Here is a 25,336-nt window from a genome sequence, read left to right as displayed (position 1 = left end):
TTATTTATTGTCTGAGTGGTATATAACTAATATTCTCTCCCATAGGAGTATTCTAAAAATACGCTCTTTTTCATAAGTCTGTGGTAATGTGTTTCTTTCTTTCATAAAAGTTACAAAATAATCAAACAAGTTAAATTCTTACTTTCTTGAGGAATCAGAAAATTCAGCCAATCTTTCTCATGGGAACTTATGGATAATAATTGTGTTCATGGAATGGCAGGTATGCTTTATTATAATTACCAAAGTTGGGCACTTTTACATGACTGAAGCCTCCATTTTATGAAATTACATGATTTTTTCCCTCTATCTATCATATCAGGGTAATAAAGTTAAGAATAGTTTTCTAAAGGACTTTAAAGGAATATGAACTTTGTTTTGAGTCTTTTTTTCTTTTTTCTTTTGTCTTTTTAGGGCTGCACCCATGGCATATGGAAGTTCCCAGGCTAGGGGTCAAATCAGAACTATAGCTGATGGCCTATGCCACAGCCACAGCCACAGCAATGGGGAATCCGAGCTGCATCTGCAACCTACACCACAGCTCACGGCAATGCCAGATCCTTAACCCAGTGAGCAAGGCCAGGGATTGAACTCACGTCCTCGTGCATACCAGTCAGGTTCGTTAACCATTGAGCCATGATGGGAACTCCGAGTCTTTTTTTTTTTTTTTCTAGCAGCAGACTTTTAGGATCATTTTGCATGAATTACCTTGCACGTTATCTGTGTAGCCAACACATGGCATCAACGTGCAGAATTGTTGTTGAACTACTTATTGTTCAAGATGTGGACTTTGATTTCAAAGCTTCAAAGGTCTCTTCAGTCACTGGTGAAAAGTGGACATTTTTCCTTCGAATAGCTAGGAGGTAGGACAAACAGAACATGTGAAAGCCAGAAGCTACTCTTTCTTATCGCTATGAAATACTTTTATTGTTTTCAGTAAATTGGGAAATACAAACTATGAAGGGAATTTATGTGGATATTAATATTTTCTGAACTCTTATATTTGAGTTACTGCCTGAAGGACATAATATCTCACTTTTAGGGCTTCACAGTTAAATACAGCAAGAAAGATAATGTGGAGCTTCTGTTTTCAATGTTTGCATGTTTATCTTTTTAAAAATGTTCTCCAACTCATGTCGCTATTCTAATATTCTTTTAAAAAATTCATAAAATTCAGAGCGTGCCCACTGTGGCTCAGTGGGTAAGAACCTGATGTCTTTGTGAGACTGTGGGTTTGATCCCGGCCTTGCTCTGTGGGTTAAGGATGTGGCATTGCCATGAGCTGCAGAGTTGGTCACAGATGTGGCTGGGATCTGGCATTGTTGTGGCTGAGGCGTAGGCTGGCAGCTATAGCTCCCATTTGACTCCTAGCCTGGGAACTTCCATATGCTGAAGGTGTGGCTGTAAAAAGAAAAAAAATCATAAAATTTTAAAAAAGTGAATAGGGATGTCAGGAAAAACAGATGCGTGAAAAATAATTTGACTCCAAAAATTAAGTTTATGAGGGCCAAGTTACACATTTGAATCTAAGTTTTTCAGCAGCTGATGTAGAGAGACATGTGAGTCGTCGTGTGGTTCAGATTCAAGGAAGTAAAAAGAAGAAAATGAAAAAAGCAAAAGCAGTTCTTCTGAGACTTCTCCCCTGAGCACACACTCCCCTGAGCACACACAAGCCAGTGTAAATGTTCTTTCTCTGACTCAGTGCACACCTGTCACTTAACCTCCTCCACGCACCCCAATGCTGGGTGTGCAATAGGGACACTCTGCACACATAACAATATATAGAATTCACTGAGGGATACTGGTAGCAGTTCAGTGTTAAGTGTTACAGAGAGTGAGGAGTTCCCTTCATGGCTCAGCAGTTAATGAGCCTGAGTAGGATCCATGAGGATGCAGGTTTGATCCCTGGCCTCGCTCAGTGGGTTAAGGATCCAGCATTGCTGTGAACTGTGGCATAGGCCAGAGGCTACAGCTCTGATTCCACCCCTAGCCTGGAACCTCCATAGGCCGTGGGTGCAGCCCTGAAAAGACAGGAAAAAAAAAAAAAGGTGCTACGTAAGAGAGTGATAACAATATACGATATATATAATATTATAGGTATATAGATAATACATAACATGTAATAATATATATTATATAAATTATAGAAAACTCTGAGGTCCCTAAGAACACATAATTTCTTGTACATTTTATGACACAGAAAAGGTTCCCTGCCCCCCTCCCGACTGTATGAAGATTTATAGACATTTATTTTAGCCCTGACGCTGGTAGCCCATTCATCCTTTCATTCGTCTCTTCAATACCTATTAACTGAATACCTACTAAAAACAGATATCCAGAATAAGTTCTGTGAGGAGTTCACACCGTGCATCATGATTTTGAGATCGTGACTTAGCTTCCTAAGTCACACTGCTAGTGTGACTCAGAGTGAGAGCTCTGGATGTGGCTATCTAAGTGCCCATCTAAAATCACAGCTGTAACTGTAACTTTGGGTCAGCAACGTACCTTTACCAATATCAAAATTGAACCATGGAAGGTTTCTTGGTCTATATTCAAGAATTCTTCTTAAAACCCTACAATGCCAATTCTGTTTTTTAAAAAAGTAAGTTGTATGTGAGTTCTGAGCTCCCATCCTATTGAATATGGATCCCATTGATATTTACTCTTAATACACTATTTAAAGAACTTTGCACCTGTAACTTCGTGACAGTTTGACAGCTTGAAATTTCTGTTGGGGCATGTGCATCTCTTGTACAACTAAGTTTAAAGCTCTGTTTTGCATATTTACAAGCTTGGAACATGCTGGAATTACAGCAGGGATCTAAAATTTAATTGTCGTTGAGGAACATACATCCTCCCTTTCTGGAAAATTTAATTAAACACATCCAACTGACTTCATATTTCTCACTTACCTGTCAAGGTCTGAGTGTGGGTAAGCCTGGTAGTAAAATCTAAAATGAAATGGACAATCAGAATGTTTTGATGAGGTGGTGGCAATTAAGCAGAGATTTGCAAAGAAGGTTTACTACATTGCAACAGAGAATGCTTGATGTTTCAAACAATTTCTTTAAAGACCATTTAATAAATGTGGTCAACTTTCATCTCCACTGAAATTGGTATCAACAGTGAAACAAATGGGAAGACTACATATGTAATAGCATCTGTCCATGAAACAAAAGCCCAGTGATAAAGGGAGCGGGACCCTAAGAATTTAAAATACAATGAAACTAAAAAGAAAGACATTTTGAATTCAAAGATAAAGCAAGAAAGACTTCATTTCTGAGGGGCCTTATCTCTGAATGATACTGTGTTTTTCTTGGAAACATGCAACATGAGGACTCTCTATGGCATAATGAGAAGAAAAAGTTTCCATGTGTCTAAACTTGCTTTTGTGGGAGTTTTGTTCACATATTTTGTAGAGTGGATCCAACCACTTAGGAAATTAATTTTCATAGTGCCCAGTATGTAGTAAATGCTCAGTAAATTTTGGTTGAATAAATGGTAGTGCCGAATTCCACATTACAGCTACCACTATTGGCACCTAAAATAACCCTCCCTCTGTTTTCTCTATGACCTCATTAATGTGTCCTTGAGATTATGTCATCACTGATAGTGAGTAGGAAGCAAAATGATGAAGACTCTCTAACTTCAAAAAGAAGTTTCTTTCTTGGATTGAATGATGGATGAACAGTATCATATGCTCTCCCCATGTTTTTGATCATGTTACAACAGAGAAGGAATGAATGAAAAGTATTCATTGTAGTTTTCTTTTACCTGAGACCATGATTTTTTGAGAAAACTTTTTCTTGGATTGAGACTTCAAGGAGAATAACAGTAATACGTGGCTTTGCAGTTTTTGAATCAGGGACAGAACCTGTATCTCCACAGACTCCTAAGAAGCCATGGAGGAGCATCCTGAGAAATGTCCTGATGGTGTGGACAAATGTGTGTCCTCTGACTTGTCTGCACAGGATGCTGGTGTCCCATTTCTTTAGGCATCTCTATGGTGCATATTAAATGTACCAGTTGATGTGACTGCTTGAGCCTTAAAGGGGAGCACGAAGGCTGGCAGAACATGTACTTAGCATTTTTGGGGTCTGTGTGTTTGGAGGAGAGGAGAATTAAGATTATGCTTCATTCCCACATAGTTTGGGATGTTTTTATTTATTGAAGAGCTGCTAGAGACAGGTAAGTGAAATATTTATATCTTTCACACGTATTTTTCACCAGCTGCAGTTTTGGCACCGTTTGTCTCAGCATTCACGCCTCTCGGTTTTTACAAGAACAGCCTGGGATGGGGATTTGCAGAAGCAAGGTGAGCTAATCGGAGTCTCAGAACCTCAGTGGAGACAAGCAAAAATGGATCTCTTTGTAAGGACTGGAGAATCTACTCTGCCTTTTCAGGTGAGTACGTAAGAAATTAATAGGACTCAGCAGAAGCTTATGGAATGCTCATCTTTCTGTAAACAATACAACACCTATGTCCCATAAATGTATCTGATATTAAGAAAGCAAGAATATTCACAATCCAGAGATGAGTGGAGAGGTTATCTTAATTAGGTGCTCAATACTTACTTGTGGAAGCATAGCAAAATTGGAGATAAGAATTGAGTGGGATGGGCGTTCCCATCGTGGTGCAGTGGAAACAAATCTGACTAGGAACCATGAGGTTGGGGGGTTCGATCCCTGGCCTCGCTCAGTGGGTTAAGGATCTGGCATTGCTGTGAGCTGTGGTGTAGGTTGCAGATATGGGTCTGATCTGGCATTGCTATGGCTCTGGAGTAGGCCGGCAACTGTAACTCTGATTAGACCCCTAGCCTGGGACCCTCCATATGCCATGGGTGTAGCCCTTAAAAGAAAAAAAAAAAAAGGAGTTGAGTGGGATGGCTGCGAAAAAAAATTATTTCAAAAGAAGATACTTGTTTTCTAAGTGAGAATGGTGTATTCCATAGGTAAATGAAAAAAAAAAATCTGGGCTGCACTCATAGTTCAATCCTATTGCCTCATTTCTGCTGCCCATTAATACTGAGGATTTTATCATACTTTTTTTTTTCCCCCTTGGATAATGATGAAAGAAGGAAACTAGCTTATCACCTGGGTGCTCTAATTTCCACCCTTCTGGCATGACTCCTTTCTGGATGATGTTTGAAAAGAGCCAAGTTAGAAACTAGATTGGATGAGGGAATGTAGTGGAAAACTCTCTGTCTGCAGAGTCACATGGTCTGAGTTCTTTGCTCAACCCTTGGGTTGCTAAGTGACTATAAGTTACATTTTTGAGTTTCAGATTTCCCAATCCTGGAAAACCAGAGTGGTAATAAAAGCAATACTTGAGGGCCATCTGAGTGTTAAAGAGAATGTGGCTGAAATGGTTAGTGCGAGTGAGAGGGTTGGGGTAGGATAACTGCAGGGGTGGTTGTGGGGGTCCCAGTGGGAGACCGTGGATGGAGAGGGGGCCCTGGGGAGCTTTGGGAGGTCATTGTAGGTTGGTGATCGCTTGGGAGGGCCATCAGAAAGAGGCAGGCTTGCTTAACTAGTGGAGGTGTGAGATACCCCCAGGTTATTGGGTGGGGGATGGGATGAGGTCTGCATTGAGGTTCAGACCCAGGGCAGGAGTTTAAGGACCGCCCTTCTGCTGATTTCAATAATCACCATGACAGCCCTAGTCTGACCTTATAGGGTCAAATAGTCTCCTACTGGATACCAAGGAGAAGCTACTCCTCTAAGAAAGAGGAAGAGGCAGTCTTTTCCCACCCCAATTTCCCTTGGACTGTAAAAATATAGCCCATCTAATCCTCGGGGCAGAGCCTTCTTGCCTGCCTGCTTGTGTCTCTCACAAGCATCTTAATCTATTTCTTGCCTATCACTTTGTCTCGCGCTGAATTCCTCCTGTGCTGAGGCACAAAGAACCTGAACCTCTGTAGGTCCAGACACCGGGTGAGTGATCCTAATTTAAAAGCCTTGGGTTCAAGTCCTGACACATGGGTTCAAATGCCAGTCTGGGTTTAGGCTGTGTTTGAGTCCTGGTGCATGGGTTCAAGTCCCAAGCTGGGTTTAGGCTGGGTTCAAGTTATAGTGCTGTCAGCTTCACAAGTCCCTGTGCCCAACACACAATGAGGCCAAATTAACTGAAAGATCAGAGTTCTGGAGCAGAGAAAGGCTTATTGCATGGCCAGGTGAGGAGAAAGGTGGCTCATGCCCCCCAAAATATTCTGAACTCTTTGAACCAAAATTGCCAAGCATTTTTAAAGGTGAAGTGAGGGAGGGGCATGGTTGGCTGCTTCAGACTTCTTGGTGCAGAAATCCTTTGTTGTGGATGTCCCCAGATGTCAGGTCACAATGTCCCTATGAACCTCCAAAAAGATACGGGTTCCACTTCAGAGACAAGCTAAAGCAGAGGATGTGGTGGGAAGGTCCTGCTCAGTTACATTGTGAGCGTGGGTTCTGGAGCTGGGGAGGTTGCTTAATCCTTCCTTGCTGCTGATCCTTCCTCTATACATGGGGGCAGGGAAGTAAGATCGTTGTTGGGGTGTTAGGAGCCTCTGAAAATCAACATACGTCATGTGCTACTCATTTCTAAACCAACTGAAATAGACAGAAATCAAACAGAGCCGAAAGATTTTTGGACAAGATGCCTTTAGAATCTGTAGGCATATGTTTAAAATCATACTTCACCTCGGAATAAACAGCTTCACCCAGAGAACAACCGACTGCAAGAGAATAGAGGAATCGTACTTGGGGAAACCTTTTATTTATCATGAAGGGTGGTGATCTGTCAGTATGTGTTTATCAGCTGTACAAATGTACCACTCCCGCGAGGGATGCTAACGGAGAAGGCTGTGGAGGTATGGGGGCAGGAGGTGATCAGCAACTTCCGTACCTTCCCCTCAGTTGTGCATGAACCTTAAACTGTTCTGAAAGTCTTAGTTAAAAAAAATAAAATAAAACCCCAAACCCAGAATGTCCTTTAGACATGAGCCAGTTTGAACTGGCTTTTTGAGAAATATTAAGAGTTGAAACGCATGTCGTTCTTTCCTGGGCTCATGAACCTGTCACTGGTATCGAAGAGTTTCGGCACAGTGTAGTGTTTTTTTGTTTTTTTCCTCTGTAATATTTCTTCTTTGGGGGCTTTTGTTTTTGCCTTGCTTCTTTTTGCAGTAGAAGTTGAGACTGCTCTTTATTATCTGGGGGCATGTTGACTAGTGTGTAGATTGAGCAGTGGTTTGATGGGGTTTTATAATTTGGCAGCCACAGATTGGTGATCCTTTTTTTTTTTTTTAAAAAGCCCTGCGCTGGTGTTCCCCTTTCTCTTCACGCTCCTCCACAGAGCATCAGTGCCAAGTGTTGGCTTCTCCCTCTCCCTCCTGGGAGCTCCCCGACAGCACCAATCATCCTTTTCTTAGTTGTGCTGTCTTTGGAGGGGGGTGAATGGTCCTGGGTTCTTGCTAAGCCTCAGCCATGGTTAATTCAGCCTTGGGAAGGTAAGGGTTTTCATCTGCGTCTCTGTTCCTTCTTATGTAATCCTGTTACGTGGCTGAAGTAAGGCTTGTTTTAGAAACTACAATCAAGTAAAAGAGAACTCTCTTCTCAGATTTCATCTTTCAGAAGGCTGCTCCCAAGGCATATGGAGATTCCCCCAGGCTAGGGGTCAGATTGATTGGAGCTGTAGCTGCCAGCCTATGCCACAGCCCCAGCAACACCAGATCTGAGCCTCGTCTGCAACTTGCACCACAGCTCTCTGCAGCACTGGATCCTTAATCCACTGAGTGAGGCCAGGGATCGATCCTACATCCTCATGGTTGCTAGTTAGATCCGTTTCTGCTGAGCCCAATGGAAACTCCTAAGTCAAATAGTTAATAGTATTTTTTTTCCAGTCTCTTTTAAGTTGGCTTGCTCATCTTATACATTCAGCTTTTTACACAAATATATTCATTTAATCTACAATTTCTTTCTTTCCAAAATACTCACCTTAGTTTTAAGAACTAGAGGTGATACTTTTTCTGAATACTGTCTATTGATTGCAAGTTGATATACTGTCTTTGAGTTTGCTACTAAAACATAAATGTGCAATATTTTATTTCAAAATTTTTATTTAAACAATTTTTTGGGGCCACGTCCACGGCATGCAGAGGTTCCAAGGCTTTGGGATCAAACCTGAGCCACAGCAGTGACGGCGCCAGATTTGTAACATCTAGGCCACCAGGGAATTCCTAACTGTGTCCTATTTTAGATTTCATGTTAAAATCACCCTTTTGTGAAAATTTCCACAATGATTGATACCATGTTCACTCTTTCTCAGAGTGAATGCTATAAATCAATAACAGTTTCCTAACCTTATTTCAAGATTCAGTGAAGGGTGAGATTTATGATGCAAACCAAAAGCCGGTCTAGTCTCCGTAATGCTGCTCTGTCCTCGGCCTTCCTATTCTAGGGCTTCATTAAATCTATTTTCGCTCTGTTCTGTGGCATCTGCTAAAGACCAGTTATCTCTTTATTTCATTGTGGTGATGTACACAGCACAATCATTCAAGGCTCAGATTACACATTTTTCTTACTAGATATGTGACTTTCAACCAGTAACTACAATTTTCTAAGCTTCTGTTTCCGTGGCTTTAAAGTGTGGAGAAAAACAGCACCATCATCACAGGGTTAAAACAAGTGAACACACCTGGTATGTAGGAAGCTCTAAGTAAAATATGCTGTTGATCTTATTAGTACTGCCATCATTCTTCAAGATAGAATATGGTCCAACTTTTCTTTACTTTTTTGTACTATATTCTTAGTGTCTCCCTTTCCTCTTAGATTCCTACTCATTCTTTTCATTCTTTTTTTAAAAACAGATATCAGAGAGCCAAAATTTAAATATGCTAGATGAGTATTTCTCTGAAAAAACTTCTCTCAGTTTTACAGATGTAAAAAAATAATCACTTGATTATAAACAATATTTACAAGTTTCTGTGGTTCCTGAAAGCAAAAGCAAGAAATGATTCTGCCCACTCAGGGAGTAATATAACATCATGGAATAAAACAAAAACCAGCAAGATCCTGACAGTTTTAGAAGGGGAAGATGTCTTCATATAATTTGAAATTTTAATTCTCAAATTACCTCAAGAATCTTATAAAATGAGGTTTCCACTTTTCCTTTATCTATGGTTAAAACATTTCTTCTGAGCAATCCTCTTGTACTTATGATTATTAATTGATATTGTAGTTCCCAAAGGGAACTGCCTTTGGTGACAAATCGAAAGATCAGCTTGGTTAAAGCAAGTAATACAAGATAGGAACAGTGAAGATGATTCTGGAATAACCAGGTGATATTATTTAAAGATATAAGATGTATTTTTTAAAACATTTTCTTCTGTTTAAAGTTGGAGGATTTAAATTATCAGACAAATTATAATTGTTCATCACACAGCCCTGAATTTAATTACGAAGACCTAAGGATGCAGAAGTATGGATCACCTAGTATTGCCTTTATTTTGCTCTGTCAATTGTTTTATATGTACATTTTAATATGAATATCCAGAAGAGTGGGAAGTTCCTGTTGTGGCTTAGGGGGTAAAGAACCTGACATAGTGTCTATGAGGATACAGGTTCAATCTTTGGCCTCGCTCAGTGGGTTAAGGATCTGACAAGCTGTGGTGTAGATCACAGATGCAGCTTGCGTCTGATATTGCTTTTGCTGTGGTGTTGGCCTGTAGCTGCAGCTCTGATTCAGCCCCTAGCCTGTGAACTTCCATATGCCGTAGGTGTGGCCATAAAAAGAAAAAAGATATAAAAGAGCCCAGTGGTTTTCTGCAGACAAAATAATGTATTTTGAAGATTTGTCCTGTAGGTCAGCTCATCCCAAGGCACACCCATTTTATTCAGGGAATAGGAGTGTTTTATCTTTCCAGGGACACAGAAGTGCCCCAAACATTCCATCTTCTGTCCAGCTTTTCTTTGGGCAATGCAGTCCTTCAAAAAGGGTGGTCAAGAACTGTCTAACAAGTTTGAAGAATTCAACATCCGTATTTTAATTGATGTCAATATAGGAAATATCACAATAATGAATAAAATAAAAATTCTTTCCAAATTAAAGCTGCCCAAAGAAATTACAATAACTTAATGATGTTAAACATAATTTATTTCTCAATTACAATGCTTGTATACATTGCATCAAAATCCTTCTTTAAAATCTATTATTATTTTCTGCCTCTTGGCTAAGACACTACAGAAACCACCTGTAATCAGAATTTTTTTTAATCATTAAATTTATACACATCTCATTATAAAGTATGAAAGATTTCAGATAAAGTAGTATTCCCTCCTGACCATCCTTACCTTGCATGATAGTCTTTATGGTAAACTATAGATAACTGTAGCTATCTTAGGTCACTATAAACATTGGTTCGTTTTCACTTCTAGACCCTTTTCATTGATTTAATATGTATAGATGTACTACATGTATCTAGAAATCTAAACTGCTGTGTATTTTTAGCCTAAGTAGTACCATACTATAATTTTTTCTGTATTTTTTTTTTTTTTGCTCAGAAACTCATGTTGAAGGTCTTTCCATATTAGTATATAGAAATATTTTTTTAAGTAGCTTAGTAGTCTGTGGTGTACCACTTTTTTTTTGATTCACATCTAAGTTGGTCCTGTTCATTTATTATCGAAACCAGCATGGAACTAAACGTTCCTACCTGGGCAGGTCTTCATATGTGTGCTTATGAGTGTCTCCCTAGGTTACAGGCTGAGAAGTGGGCTTAATTTTTGGGGTCTGTGCTATTTATCTTTTTAATAGATGCCATCAAATGGCTCTCTAGGTGGGTTGCATGAATTGATGCAGTCAATCCTATCCATCTATTAGTCAATTAATGTGTTGTTCTCTTAACATATATTTAAGCAATACTTCATTGAGGACAAAAAAAAAAAAAAAAAAAATCCCATACTCCTAACATAGAGGAGGAAATAGTTTTTCTCGACCCTCTTGTGGTCCCTGTCATAAACTGATAAAGCAACTTAACGTAAGAAAAGCATATGAAATTATTTAATGTTAGTTTTGCCTGATAGGGGAACCTTCATAAGGAACTGAAGATCTGAAAAAATAGTTAAACCTTATATTAGGTTTGATGAAAAGTAGGTAATTTCAGAGAGCTATGTTAGGGCAGAGAGTATGAGCCAAGTGCAGTGAACTGGGAGAAACTTAGCTAGGCCTGTTTGTTCAGTTTCTCCTCTGTGTCTTTTTTGTCCTTAGAAATAAGGATTTTCTGGGTATAGAGAGGGCATCTCTCACAGGAGGGTTTAATGGGCAAAGATCAAAAATCCATCCTGCACATGCCATTTCTCAAATTCCTTTGGCTTGAAATATCCAGTATGCCACATAGGTTCCCGATTTGGGGATATGTTTTGAACCCCATCATCCTTCAACACTCAAAGTTTTGTAAATATACATTACACCTTCACATTTCTTTGCTTTGGTTTGTTCCCAGTTTCTCAAACTAACATAATCTTAGGCAGCAATTAAAATTTAAGTTTAATATCCTTCTTTACTAAATCTTTTGTTTTTTCAAATTCTGTCTTACGTTCTTGGCAAAAGTAATGAAGTGCCTTTCTTTGATTCTCTTAGTATCTCATACGTATCTATCATATAGCACTTCTGGTGTAGTTTACTTGTTAATACATCATACCAAGTAAATCTCTTGCGAGCAGAGATCCTCCCTGATAACATTTACTAGCTGAGTCCTGGGCTAGTGGTCCTGTCAGGCAGCCTTAAGACTTTGGCTATAATTTTTTTTCTTTTTTTAATATGGTGGAGTAACAACATAATGATGTGAATGATTAAGAAGAAAGAAAACAAATTATATCAGTCATTATTCAGAGTGTTAGATTAAATTAGATGCCTCCAAGTGCTTTAGCGTATGAATGTTATTAACCACTATGTGGTAACTTAACCTCATTAAGTAGCTTTCTGTGTGTGTGTGTGTGTATGTGTGTGTGTATGTGTGTGTACATATATATGTGTATATATATATAAAATATATATATAAGTATTTAAATATTCTGATATGCAAATGAATCATTGCCTCCAGCAGACCCATTATAAATGAATTCATATCTCAATTAAATTGAGTTGTAAACCACACAGTTGATTACCCCAAAGAACTCATTTTAAATGCATATGACTCTTAATGGTTCCAATGGGAAGACAGCCCTTCAGTAATGATGAATGTTACAACTTGTAATTGAAACAAGGTTACCGAAGATATTAAGGTTACATAAGGTGCTGTCAAAGCTGTTATGACTGTATAAATTCCTAATTTGAATGTTCTGGTCAAAACAATTTTCTAAAATTAGCCTTGGAAGGTGAGGACAGATGCAAATGAGCTTCTCTACCCACAAAAAATATGATTGTAATACATTTACTTTTGTTAAAAATTGATTAAAGAAGACTTTATGTGGTACAAACAAGGTTTGGTCAACACTTCATGGAGAGGACTTTCTCTCTCTGGGGAACTGCAAAATGAGGTGGAAGGCAGGAAGCTTTGTAGGATAAAGAATAAAGAGGAAGAGAAAAAAATATCACATTGGCTGGGGCCACCTAGTCAGCTTTGTTTGGGTGAGAAGGAACAAAGAAATATAGATAGAGCCCTGTGATGATCGATTGGCTGAGTATATTGCATTTCCGGTTAAGGGGAACATTGATAGGGGCATGAAAGTGATCTAAATTTTGATTTGCTGTCATGGCACCCAAGGTACTAATGGCTCCATCTTGGGCCTAGGAAGTTATTTCAACACTTTAAGAGTTTATTTCTTAATAATTTATCCTTCTGTAATTATAGTTAATTTTAGAAGCTGCTGTTCTATCATCAAATGCTACTGTTGCTCTAGATGACATCAGTATATCCCAGGAATGTGAAATTTCATATAAGACACTTCCAGCTACTAGCATAGAAAGCAAAGGTAAGTTTTTTTTTTTTTTTTTTTTTTTTTTTTTGGTAGTTATTGAAATTTTAAACATTGAAATAAGTACTTTTTCTTGATATCAAAATATAAAATATATTTTACTCCTTCAACAACATAGCTCCTAATACCAGGAAATGGATTATATCACTTGTCCTTGAAAACAAGAACATATTTTTTTTTTTAAAAAGGGAAAAATAGAACATATCGCTGTCTTGGCCTTAGCTTCTCTTCTAATAATATAATGCACTTGTGGCTAAAATTGTCACATACAGATTTTTTAATTATAGATGTTATGAAAGAATTTTTAAATATTTTGCACGTTTTAAAAATACTTCTATAAAAATTCAATTGCATTTTTAATTTGTTGGGCACTTCAAGTGAATATGTAATTAAATTCAGTTTTCAGAATCACCCAGGAGTTTAAAAAAATTATTGTGTTTGGAAAAGTGACTCAAGGCCAATGAAAATGTTCAAAATGACCCTAAAATTCTGTATTTAAATTCAAAACATAATATTTTCAATAAACAGATGGGGTTTTGCTAATTCTTTGACTAAATATTTTGTAGAGAATTTCAGTTGAGATAGGTATGTTGTCATAAAAAAATGGGTTCCAAATAATTGAATAGACATTTTTGAAAATCTAACCATTGTTTATGTTCTGAGATTGCATTGAAATGATACACAGTGTCCCTACAGGTTCTTTGTTATTTTAACCCTATTTGATATTTCTACCCCCCAACCCTGACGTCTCAAATAACAAATAGAAATAAATATTTAAAATGTTGCCTCAAAACTGTCACATTTCATTTTTCTTAATCTCTGTATATGAAAAATAATTGCATGTTGAAATCATGCATTCTGAAGTTCTGTTTCCTTAAGCAAAGTATTTAGTGAGAGGCAAACTTGCATTCTTTTTTTTTTTTTTTTTTTTTTTTTGTCTTTTTGCCTTTTCTGGGGCCACATCCGTGGCATATGGAGGCTTCCCGGCTAGGGGTCTAATCCGAGCTGTAGCCGCTGGCCTCGCCACAGCCACAGCAACGTGGGATCCGAACCACAGCTCACGGCAACCACGGATCCCACTGAGCAAGGCCAGGGACCGAACCCGCAAACTCATGGTTCCTAGTCGGATTCGTTAACCACCCCGCCACGACAGGAACTCCCAAACTTGCATTCTTAATAGGATCTATATGCACTGATCAAGAGTGACTTAAGATAAACAGTTCTGGATTGAGACCTGAGTTAAAGGACTTTTAAGTAAAGGTCCTTTATTAAAGATATTTTTCATTGTTGAGGCTGTATATTCTATGTGCTAACATTCTATTGTGTTAACATGCACTTATATTATTTAGAATGTGAGTCCTGAATCTATAATAAACCTTTCTAAGCTGTGTGTGTGTGTGGTTTTGATAAATATTAAAGAATACAAAGCAGCAGATTTTATGAGTTTTGGAGAGTTAACCAGAATTACTTTATTCTGTTATTTAATGAAACATTTTTCTTCTCCTATGCAAAAACTGCATCACCAGAATTGAAATAGGATGACGGCATTAGAGTTGACGTTGAAGAGAACGTATCTGGAAGCAGAAGTGTGGTTAAATGTTTGAAATTATCACTAAAATTAACCTTAGCAGAAGTCTCTGAGAATAGTTGATTTTACTTCCAGAGAATTCTTTTCATAAATTAGCTCAAGAGTTATTTATGTGTGCTTCTGTCTGAACACAGCATCCGTTGGTTAGAGCATGGTTCTTGTTAGGTCAAAATTATATGAATTATTCCTAGAAGGCTAATAATTTTACACAAAGAAAAGTCTTACTGTTTTTGTACATTGACCCAATAGGCAATTATGGGATTTCCTTTGTGGAACTTAGTATTACCACTGGGCAAGAGTTTGGGGATGGGATTGGAAGGGGAGTTTAAAAAAAAAAAAATGTAATGAGAGTGAATTACATTATATTTGTGGGACAGAATACCCAGAGAGTTACTGAGACCCTGTGCTTGAATTAAAACCCGTAAAGGTCTCCCATCTTTAGCATGTTTAAAAACTAGTGGTCATGCAACAATCATGCATTCCATGTATTTGTTGGAGGAGAAGAAGATGTGTTATTCTCTCCATCTCTTAATTTTGAAGCTGGATTTGTGCCACATGAAGATGCAGGCTCTCTTTTATCCAGTAAGGGCTGTGCTTTTACATCTGACTGCCTGGATGGAGCAGATGGAGTCAGCTGTGGTGAGTGAAAATCTGGACTCAGCTACTCTCTGCTTTTTGACTGGAGAATTTAGTCGATTTACATGTAAAGTAATTATGGTCGGTACTTATTGCCTTCACATTGTTTTCTGGCTATTTTGTAGTTCCTCTCTACCTTTTATTTTCTTTTGCTCTTCCCCTTTTTGACTTGATGATTTTCTGTAGTGGTATGCTTAGTTCCTTTATCTTTTGTGTATCCACTATAGATTTTTGCTTTGTGGTTGCCATGCAGCTTACATGTAACAACTTACATATGTTAACAGTCTTTTTTAAACTGATAACAACTTAAGTTTGAATGCATTTTTTTTTCCTATTTAGGGCTGCACCCTGGCATATGGAGGTTCCCAGGCTAGGGGTCAAATCGCAGCTACAGCTGCTGGCCTACGCCACAGCTGTAGCAACGCCTGATCCAAGCCACGTCTATAACCTACACTATAGCTCACAACAACGCTGGATCCTTGACCCACTGAGCAAGGCCAGGGATTGAACCTGCCTCCTCATGGATCCTAGTTGGGTTTGTTAACCGCTGAGCCACAATGGAAACTCCTGAATGCACTGAAGCTCTGTATTTTCACTCTTCTCAACCCTACGCCCCCATGGTCTTCATTACATTGAGAATGATACTTACCAGACATGAAAAGTTACTTTCATGATTGGTTTGAACAAGAGGAAACTTGAAGCCAGTGAAAAAGATTTCACTATAAAGGAGAAATCATGTTCTTAAGATATCAAATGGTAACGTAGTTTTACTGTCTAAAGGTTTTAAAAGATTAGTCGTTAATAATAAAAAATCCTTAATCTTTTCCCTTTAGTAATTATTTTGTTGATCATATTACATTTCATAAATTTGAAATGTACTAAATTGCCTTTACTTCCTGTAGTGTGTTTCAGGGACTTAAAAGATTGGTATATAGACATGAAAAGATGACGGAGTTTGCTCTCTGGCTGTGGACCCATGATCGTGGTGAACTGAGTTAAAAAAAAACCAGCAAATGAACTCCAGATCTCTAGAGTCTTTACTGTCACTTCTTTGCATGCTTTTTTTCCCACAGAGCTAATTTTATTCTGGGAATCTATTTATTCATAGAAATGCTAACTCTTCATCCCATTTTTATGAATCCATACATTAAAGATTCTGGCAGCGAGTTGAGGTGAGGTAAAGGCACAGTGACACATTTATACGGATAAAAGCAGGAGTCTTTTGTCTTCTTTGCAGCAAAAAAGGAGAGAAGGAAACATAGGATTTTAGACTGAGAGTCTAGCATTGAACTAACTTACTGGTCAATTTCCCCATAGAAAACTTAATTGCTTGAAATATGGGTTTTCTGTAAGAAGATAGCCTGAGGGTGCTATCCTGATAGCACCCTCAAGATATCTACTCATAAACATAAATCCTTCTTAAAAGGAACATTAGTATATCAGAGTTTCAAATATTCATATTTTAATGTGATTTATTCTAATTTTCTCATTACCAAAACCATCTATAACACAATTTTAATTATTCTTCAAGATAAGACTGATTGTGGCATACCACAAAAGAGTTGTTAAACTTATTGTGAGTTTAGGTTCTCTCTGCCTCTGAATTATCTTTAAACATTTTAGAAAAAACATCAGATTTAAGCTTTAACACATTTTGGTAAAAGAAAGAAATAATTTATCTGATCAAAAAAATGTTGGAGGAATTCCCCTTGTAGCTCAGTGGTAATGAACCCAACTAATATCCATGAGGATGCGGGTTTGATTCCTAGACTCGCTCAGTGGGTTAAGAATCTGGCATTGCCGTGAGCTGTGGTATAGGTCGCAGACACACCTAGGACCTTGCATGTTGCATGGCTGTGGCATTCGACTCCTAGTTGGGAACTTCCATATGCCGCATGTGTGGCCCTTAAAAAAAAAAAAAATTGATGAGTAGAAATTATGACATTTTGTAGAATTTTGATAACCTTGAATGGTTTGAGTGTTTCTGAATTTATTTATAATATAAAACTACACTTAAATTGTAGCCTAGGGGTAGAGCGTTTCAGGGAGCCTGCTTGCCTGCCTTCTTTCCCTCCTTCCCTCATTTCTTTCCCTCCCTCCTTCCCCCTCTCCTTCCTTCCTTCCATCCTTCCACTGTTAAAGATACCACATCCTAACTGTGCTGTTACATTAAGTTTCTCCAGTATTCATTCATGGTAACTAAAGAGTTGAAGCACCTGTACAGCTGGGCGGATACACCATCTCTCAGGAGAACTTGCTTTAGCCTTCAGACCCACGCAGGGTGGGCTGCTGTTACACAGGGACTTTGAGCATGGCAGAATTACAACATTTCAGAAAAGTTCGTGCTGGAATGATTTCATACCTGGACTTAAGCTGTCCTTTATGAACAACTTTGACACATAATCTCTGTTTCCATTTAAGAGAATGTTTAAAGATATCTCAGCTCTCAGGCCCAATCTGGCATTAGTAGGTCAAACCCTAACAGGATTTGAGGTCCTGAGCAGACGTCAGAGGAGCAGAGTCCAAGCCAGGTGTGTTCAAACCGTCCCAATGCTTCCCAAAGCCCATTTCTTCTGCACAGGTTGCAATCAGTATGCCGTGGTCGTCATTTTAAAGGATGTCTTTTTATCTTTCTTAGCTTAAAAGTGTTATTCTGAATTATTTCTTTAGGATAGATTTTTTACAAGTTGAAGTTTTAATTTAAGTGGTTATTTAATGACACTCAGTGCATTTAGCCTTTTTTTTTTTTTTTTTTTTTTTTTTTTTTTTTTTTGGTCTTTTCTAGGGCTGCACCCATGGCACTTAAAATTCCCAGGCTAGGGTCAAATTGGAGCTGCAGCTGCCATACTACACCACAGCCACAGCAATGCCGATTCAAGGTGCATCAGCAACCTACACTGCACCTTGAAGCAATGCCAGATCTTTAACTGACTGAGCAAAACCAGGGATTGAACCCGCAACCTCATGGATACTAATCAGGTTCTTAACTCACTGAGCCACAATGGGAACTCCCTAGCCGAATTTTTTAGGGTGTGTTCGTACCAAAGGTTATTATATTAATCAACAGTCATCTCAGCGATGTAGAGAGGTTCCAGTTTTGCTGTGCTTGAAGTTCATTTTGAAAATTCCTTTTATTTCTCTCATGGTCAGGAAGATACTATTCAGAAGTTCTGATTTTTGTGAATAAATGTTTATTTTTCTCACAGACTAAAATATATGATGATACTTTACAGAGAACTTGCATTTGTTCAGAAAAGTAATTTATAAACTACAAAATGAAGATTTCTTTTGCCAGATAGTTTCAGTGATATTTTTTTCCCATGTCCACACTGGATAAGAAGGATATGTATGTATATCCTTTATTTTATAAATTATATTATATATTAATTTGTTTTAACGTACACTATGTAATGTAGATGAGAAAGCCACAAAATTTTTAAACAATTCTGTATGTTGTAAAAGTATTTTAATATTCCCAAACAACGCATTCTGAGCACCACAATTTATTTCTGTCTAAAAATTGTTTAGTCTGAGATGCATAAGCCTTTTTCCTAAAAATAGATTTATACAATTTCTCATTTTCTACTTCTCTCTCTGTTCACAGGAAAAACTACATACATCAATACTTAGTATTTGATTTCAATAAAATCTAAGCAAAGACAGATTGAGCAGTATAGGAAAAGGAGTGATTTATTATTTTTCTGATTTGCTTTTTTCAAGCTTAAATACTGGTTGTATATTTTCCCCAATTGTATTTTAGCAACTTTATCTGCTAAATATACAAATATATGCATTAAACACTGGCATTTCCACAGCTGAGAGTAAAGTAGAAGCCTAGTGATTTTACATGTGATGCTTTAGAAGCCATCTCCATGTATTTTTAGTAATGTGCTACCGTCCAAGAGTAATTGTATTCCTCATTGAGACTTAAAAGTTTGTTTCATCACATAAATGCATTGGGAAGAAGCTTGGATTTTCTGTGGCTATGTTTCCTCTTCTCTGTTTTTATTGAGCAAATCTGTGTGTTTATGTTTGTGTGTGCACGTGAGTGAGAGAGCTCTAACTAGGACTGTGTTTTACTGCCTATTTTGTGAAAACCAATTTTTTTTTTTGGTCTTTTCTAGGCCTGCACTCTCAGCATATGGAGGTTCCCAGGACAGGGGTCTAATCAGAGCTGTAGCCGCCAGCCTACGCCAGAGCCACAGCAACTCAGGATCAGAGCTGCATCTGTGACCTACACCACAGCTCCTGGCAACGCCGGATCCTCAACCCACTGAGAGAGGCCAGGGATCGAACCTGCAGCCTCATGGTTCCTAGTCAGATTCGTTAACCACTGTGCCATGATGGGAACACCCCAAAATGTTTTTGAGAAGATATTTTTTTGGCGAGATTGAACATATTTAAAGTTAATTATAGAACTAAAGGCTTCCTAAAAATGCACCTCTCTATATAACCACAGATTGTTTTTATTTTAATAAAAGATGGGAAACTAAGCTACTATTTTCTATTTTCTATCTTAGACTGTTTTCTATAGGCCAGCGGGGAGGGAAATGTGTCTCAAAATAAACCTAAATTTACTCATTATTTTTAACAGCTTACTTTTCCACTAAATGCACATCAATGTATGAATTCTCCCATCCAAGTACTAACCAGACCCGACCCTGCTTAGCTTCCGAGATGAGACGAGATCGGGCACGTTCAGGGTGGTATGGCCCTAGACGAGTGTGTAAGTTCTCATGGAAAGAAGACTCTCTTGCTATTTTTTCTTGGAAAATTGGATTCTCTTTCTCTTCTTCATATTATCCTCAAGTTACCCTTTCAACACTATTTTCCAGTATTAAAACAAGAACAACAGCAACAAAAACAACAACAAAAAACAACCCTCCCTAGACAGAGGCAATTGTAAAAGTTTGGAATGGAAAGTTATTTCGGGTGATGGTGTATCTCTGTGACATAAAACTAAAAAGTGGAGAAAAAGTGCATTCCTTCTCATTTGTGGAACCATTGATCACTGAGGGGAAAAAAAAATGAAAAAATATTCCTGTATACAAGTAAAATCTGTTAAACAACCCATGACATTTTGATCAATTGTTGCTGTAGATAATTATGTTGTTAGAGAAATTCAGGACAGTAGAGACAGTATCATAAAATAGGTAGTAAAGAAGATAAGTTTTTTCAGTTGAAAATTCTCTTGAGACTAAAAATCTATGGATTTAATAAAGTCTTTCTATGATTATTTAAGATGAAATTTTAATAAATTACATTATTAAGGAGTATCTCTGGAGAGGTTTTTGTGTGTCATTTGAGCTCGCTTGGGTTTTATTTTTCAGCAAGATCATTGTTCTTCTTCACTCTGAAAATTATAAGCTAGAAGAATAAGTGACAGTGTCTTTTGCTTGTACACACAGAGCAATTCAGTCTTTCTCTTTTCTCTCGCATCTGCTACTGTTCTCTCTCTCGTTTCTGTTTTCAGGTTGGTGATGTTTAGGATGAGAAGTGTAAGGAGAGACTTCGTGATCCTCTCCTATTCAAACCATGTTTTCTTAGCAATTCCTGTCTCCTTGCCTTGCAGGTCTTGACTGCTCTGGATAGTGAAATTTACATTTCCTTCCAGCGTTGATGTATCCAGTTGGGATATAGTTTAAAGATACCTGAAAGATTGTATAATAATAATGTAAAATACTGCCCCGCACTTACGGAGCACTTATTTTGTACCTGACATTGTTTGAAAAGTATTTCTGTGTATTCACTGATTTATAGCTGAGAAAAGTTAGGCACACAGAGAATGGATAACGTGGCAGTAGACGGCTGAGATTCATTTCACCGACTGCGCCTTCCAGGGTGATTACATCTATAAAATTCTCAAAGATTGTAAACCTCTTCATCTCCATCACTGTTTCCAAGAAAGGCTTTCAAATAGGCTAGTATTTCCTAATTTCTGGTAACTTCATATTTTATGAGTGTTTGAGACTTTCCAGTGTTAGGGTTGTATGGTAGACACAGAAAGCAAAAAAAAAAAAAAAAAAGATTCTGGGGAGAGAATCTAACATGTGCAATAAAAAAGCCAAGATAATCTACTGCCAATCAAAGCTAGGTAATAATAATGATTATTATAATACTGAACAACTACTTAATACCTGCTAAAGGAAGTGTGTGGAGTATGCAAACATATTGGTATATTTTTTCTGCCTTGACTAGAATAAATTTAGATGAAAATATACATAAAAATGTAACTAATGGAAAAAGCTAGTTTTGTTCCATTGACCATAAGGATGGGAAAGCATAGGCCTGGGTGCAAGTCTGAGGTGAGCTTTGGGGGAGGTTTCATGAAACGTTTGAGAAGAAAGATATTTCTTCACTTCACCCGAAGGCACAGGGGAAGGTGACTAGAAGCACAGTTTGCAATGGCAGAGTCAACTGGCTGCTAAAAGTTAAATTGCAATGTCATATCGTTGAAATTAAACACTAAATACAGCCTTTTCAGATTGGCTTCTTTCACTTGGTAATGTGCATTTAAAGTTTCTCCATATTTTTTCATGGCTTGCAAGTGCATTATTTTTAGTACTGAACAATAGTCCATTGTCTGATATTCCATATAAAGAAAGCCACTATAAATATCTAGGTGCAGGTTTCGGTGTGGATGTACATTTTTAATTCTTTTTAGGTAAATTCAAAGGACCATGATTGCTGCATTATAGTATAACATTACGTTTAATTTTGTAAGAAACTGCCGAACTGTCTTCCAAAATGGCTGTACCATTTTGTATTCCCACTAGCAGTGAGTGAGAGTTTGTGTTGCATTGGCTTTTGGTGTTGTCATTGTTCCAGAGATTGACCATTCGAATGGGGGTGTATCTCATTGTTGTGCTTTGCATTTCCTTGATTATATACAAATGTGGTACATCTTTTCATATGCTTATCTGCCATCTGTATATATCTTCTTTGCTGAGGTGTGTTCAAGTCTTTGGACTGTTTTTAATCAGGAAGTTTATTTTTTTATTTTTAATTTTTTTTTTTGGCCTTTTTTTAGGGCTGCACCCATGGCATATGGAAGTTCCCTGGTTAGGAGTCAAATTGGAGCTACAGCTGCTGGCCTGCACCACAGCCACAGCAATGCAGTATCCAAGGCTCACCTGCGACCTACACCACAGCTCACGGCCATGCCAGATCCTTAACCTGCTGAGCGAGGACAGGGATTGAACCTGCATCCTCATGGATACTAGTTGGGTTCATTACCGCTGAGCCACAATGGGATCTCGAAGTAGTTTATTTTCTTATTTTTTTATTTTATTTTATTTTTTTTTTTTGTCTTTTTGCTATTTCTTGGGCCACTCCCGCGGCATATGGAGGTTCCCAGGCTAGGGGTCAAATCAGAGCTGTAGCCACCGGCCTACGCCAGAGCCACAGCAACGCAGGATCCGAGCCGCGTCTGCAACCTACACCACAGCTCACGGCAACGCCGGATCCTTAACCCACTGAGCAAGGGCAGGGACCGAACCCGCAACCTCATGGTTCCTAGTCGGATTCGTTAACCACTGCGCCACGACGGGAACTCCTTATTTTCTTATTGTTGATTGTAAAGGGTTTTTTTTTTTTTCTATTGTTGTTTATTTTGGATAACAGTCTTTTATCGGATATATCCTTTGTAAATATTTTTTTCCTAGTCTGTGGCTGTTTTCCTCATTCTCTTCATTGACATTGTCTTTTTATTTTTAATAGACGTATAGTTGACATACAAAATTATATTAGTTTCCGCTGTACAACATAGCAATTCTACATTTTTATAGATTCTGCACCATCCAAAGTTACTGACTGTAATCCCTGTGGTGTGCATTATATCCCTATGACTTATAAGTCAGGGGAAGACAAATACTGTTTACTGACGTTGTCTTTGGCAGAGCAGCAAATTTTAATTTTAATGAAGTCCAGCTTATCAATTATTTCTTTCATGGATTATCCTTTGGTGTTATATCTAAAAATTCATCACCATACCAAGGTCATCTAGGTTTTCTCCTGTATGATCTTCTAGGACTTTGAGTTTTGCATTTTATGTTTAGGACTGTGCTCCATTTTAAGTTAATTTTTGTGAAGGGTATACGTTTTGTGTCTAGATTTCTTATTTCTGCATGTGGATATCCAGTTCCAGCAGCATTTGTTGAAAAGTCTTTTCTTCATTGTATTATGTAGGCCTTTGTCAAGATCAGTTTACTGTGTTTACGTGGGTTGCATTATCTTTTATGTTTTATTTTAGCTTTTTTTTTTTTTTTTTTTTTTTTTTTTTTTTAAGGTTTGCCCTCTGCAGAATATGGATATTCCCAGGCTAGGGGGTCAAATCACAGTTACAGCTGCCGGCCTACACCACAGCCACAGCAACGCAGGATCCAAGCCATGTCTTCAACTTAGACCACAGCTCACAGACAATGCTGGGTCCTTAACCCACTGAGCGAGGCCAGGGATGGAACCCACAACCTCATGGTTCCTAGTCAGATTGGTTTTCGCTGTGCCATAATGGGAACTCCTGCATTACCTTTTAAATGAAAGAGATAGAAAGAATTTGAGGAGTTCCTGTTGTGGTGCAGTAGAAATGAATCTGACTAGGAACCATGAGGTTGTGGGTTCCATCCCTGGCCTCACGCAGTGAGTTAAGGATCCAGCGTTTCCATGAGCTGTAGTGTAGGTCACAGATGTGGCTCAGATCTGGCATTGCTGTAGCTGTGGTGTAGGCTGGCACCTGTAGCTCCAATTAGACCCTTAGCCTGCGAAACCACCATATGCTGCGTGTGCAGCCCTAAAAAGACAAAAAGACAAAAAAAAAAAAAAAGGTATTTGAATAGCTAGGTGAAAAAGTAAATGGTAGATTCTAAACAGAAGCAGTAAACTGTGGTAAGGTATTAAAATGGCTGAGGAGGAAAGTGATTTTTATTTATTTAAAAAAAAAAACTTGAAGTAATAAAGGTAGCTTGAGCATAAAGGCAAGAGAAGCACCAAGATTGTTGGGAATTAGCTTAAGCATGTTAAAGTTTTGGCCATTGTACTAAACAACAGGGAAGAAGCCTAAGGATTTTTAAGCAGTTGCGTGATCAAGTTTGAGTTTTTAAGGTCTTTCAATTTTTCTCCTCTGGTGGCAGTGTGTAGAATGAGTTGTGGGGAGAGTGTGAAAGTAATGGTTTCAGATGGAAGAATTTAAGAATAACGAATTTAAGAGTAAAGATGAGAGATTATCGTAGACTGAACTGACATGGAGAGATATGTCAGTAAAAATTTATGAGGTAGAATAAGGAAAAACTTGATCGATTGGATTTCAGAGAAGGAGAAAGGAGGCAATTTAAATAATGCTTAACAGTTTTTATCTGGAGTCACAGGATATAGAGTGAGAGAGAGACAGAAAGTAGGGCTGTGGGGGAGACATTATGGCCTATAGTTTGGACAGTTCTGGTGTGAAAAATAAGGCAGTGAGCGGGAGGAATAATTGGATTATTTTTATTGACATAAGAAAGTAATTGGAGCATTGATACTGGATGTGACACCAGGGAGAGAGCATAGAGTAGGAACCTAAATATATATATTAGGGCCACACCCATGACATATGGAAGTTCCCAGACTAGGGGTCAAATTGGAGCTGTAGCTGCTGTCTATACCACAGACACACAACAGGGGATCCAAGCTGCATCTGCAACCTACACCACAGCTCTCGGTAACACCAGATCCTTAACCCACTGAGTGAGGCCAGGGATCAAACCTGGGTCCTCATGGATGCCAGTCAGATTTGTTTCTGCTGAGCCACAATGGAAACTCCCAGGAGCCAATATTTTAACTAAAACTCTAGCCTGGTAACAGCACTTGAGGTTTCCCATTGCAGGTGAAATAATGGTATTTAATTACCTCTCCTTTCAGAGGCCATTAACTATAAATATCAATAAGGAAAAATGAAGACTCAAATATTGAACATAAGGAGAAACACACAATTAGGGAACTATGACAAAAGAGAAACATAATAAAAAAATGAGTAGATGGGCCGATAAGCAGGCTTGTATTGGGGTACCAACTAAGAAGGTCTAACTCTGTAATAGCATCAAGAGTTTGGGGGAAGGAGTTCCCATTGTGGCACAGTGGAAATGAGTCCGACTAGGAACCGTGAGGTTGCGGGTTTGATCCCTGGCCTCACTCAGT

At 38.2% G+C, this 25,336-nt stretch overlaps 1 protein-coding gene across 10 annotated transcripts in view; it reads left to right on the top strand.

The window, feature by feature from the left end:
* Nucleotides 1-25,336, top strand: part of MALRD1 (MAM and LDL receptor class A domain containing 1) — an 860,334-nt gene that overhangs the window by 347,711 nt on the left and 487,287 nt on the right. For 8 of the 10 annotated variants that reach the window (XM_084980970.1, XM_084980973.1, XM_084980974.1 and 5 more), the window contains 3 exons: nt 4,228-4,401; nt 12,819-12,939; nt 15,071-15,169. In XM_084980970.1, the coding sequence (XP_084837096.1) occupies nt 4,228-4,401; nt 12,819-12,939; nt 15,071-15,169 (394 nt within the window). Of the gene's footprint in view, nt 1-3,588; nt 4,186-4,227; nt 4,402-12,818; nt 12,940-15,070; nt 15,170-25,336 lie in introns of those variants that run through there. The other 2 variants (XM_084980975.1, XM_084980976.1) reach the window with 2 other exon arrangements.

This window comes from Sus scrofa, chromosome 10 (genome assembly GCF_054392235.1).
Source record: "Sus scrofa isolate SSC_HxYL_T2T_F1_AM1 chromosome 10, Sscrofa_HxYL_maternal_Yorkshire_Landrace_v2.0, whole genome shotgun sequence".
NCBI lineage: Eukaryota > Metazoa > Chordata > Mammalia > Artiodactyla > Suidae > Sus > Sus scrofa.
This window is presented reverse-complemented; position numbering and strand designations above follow the sequence as displayed.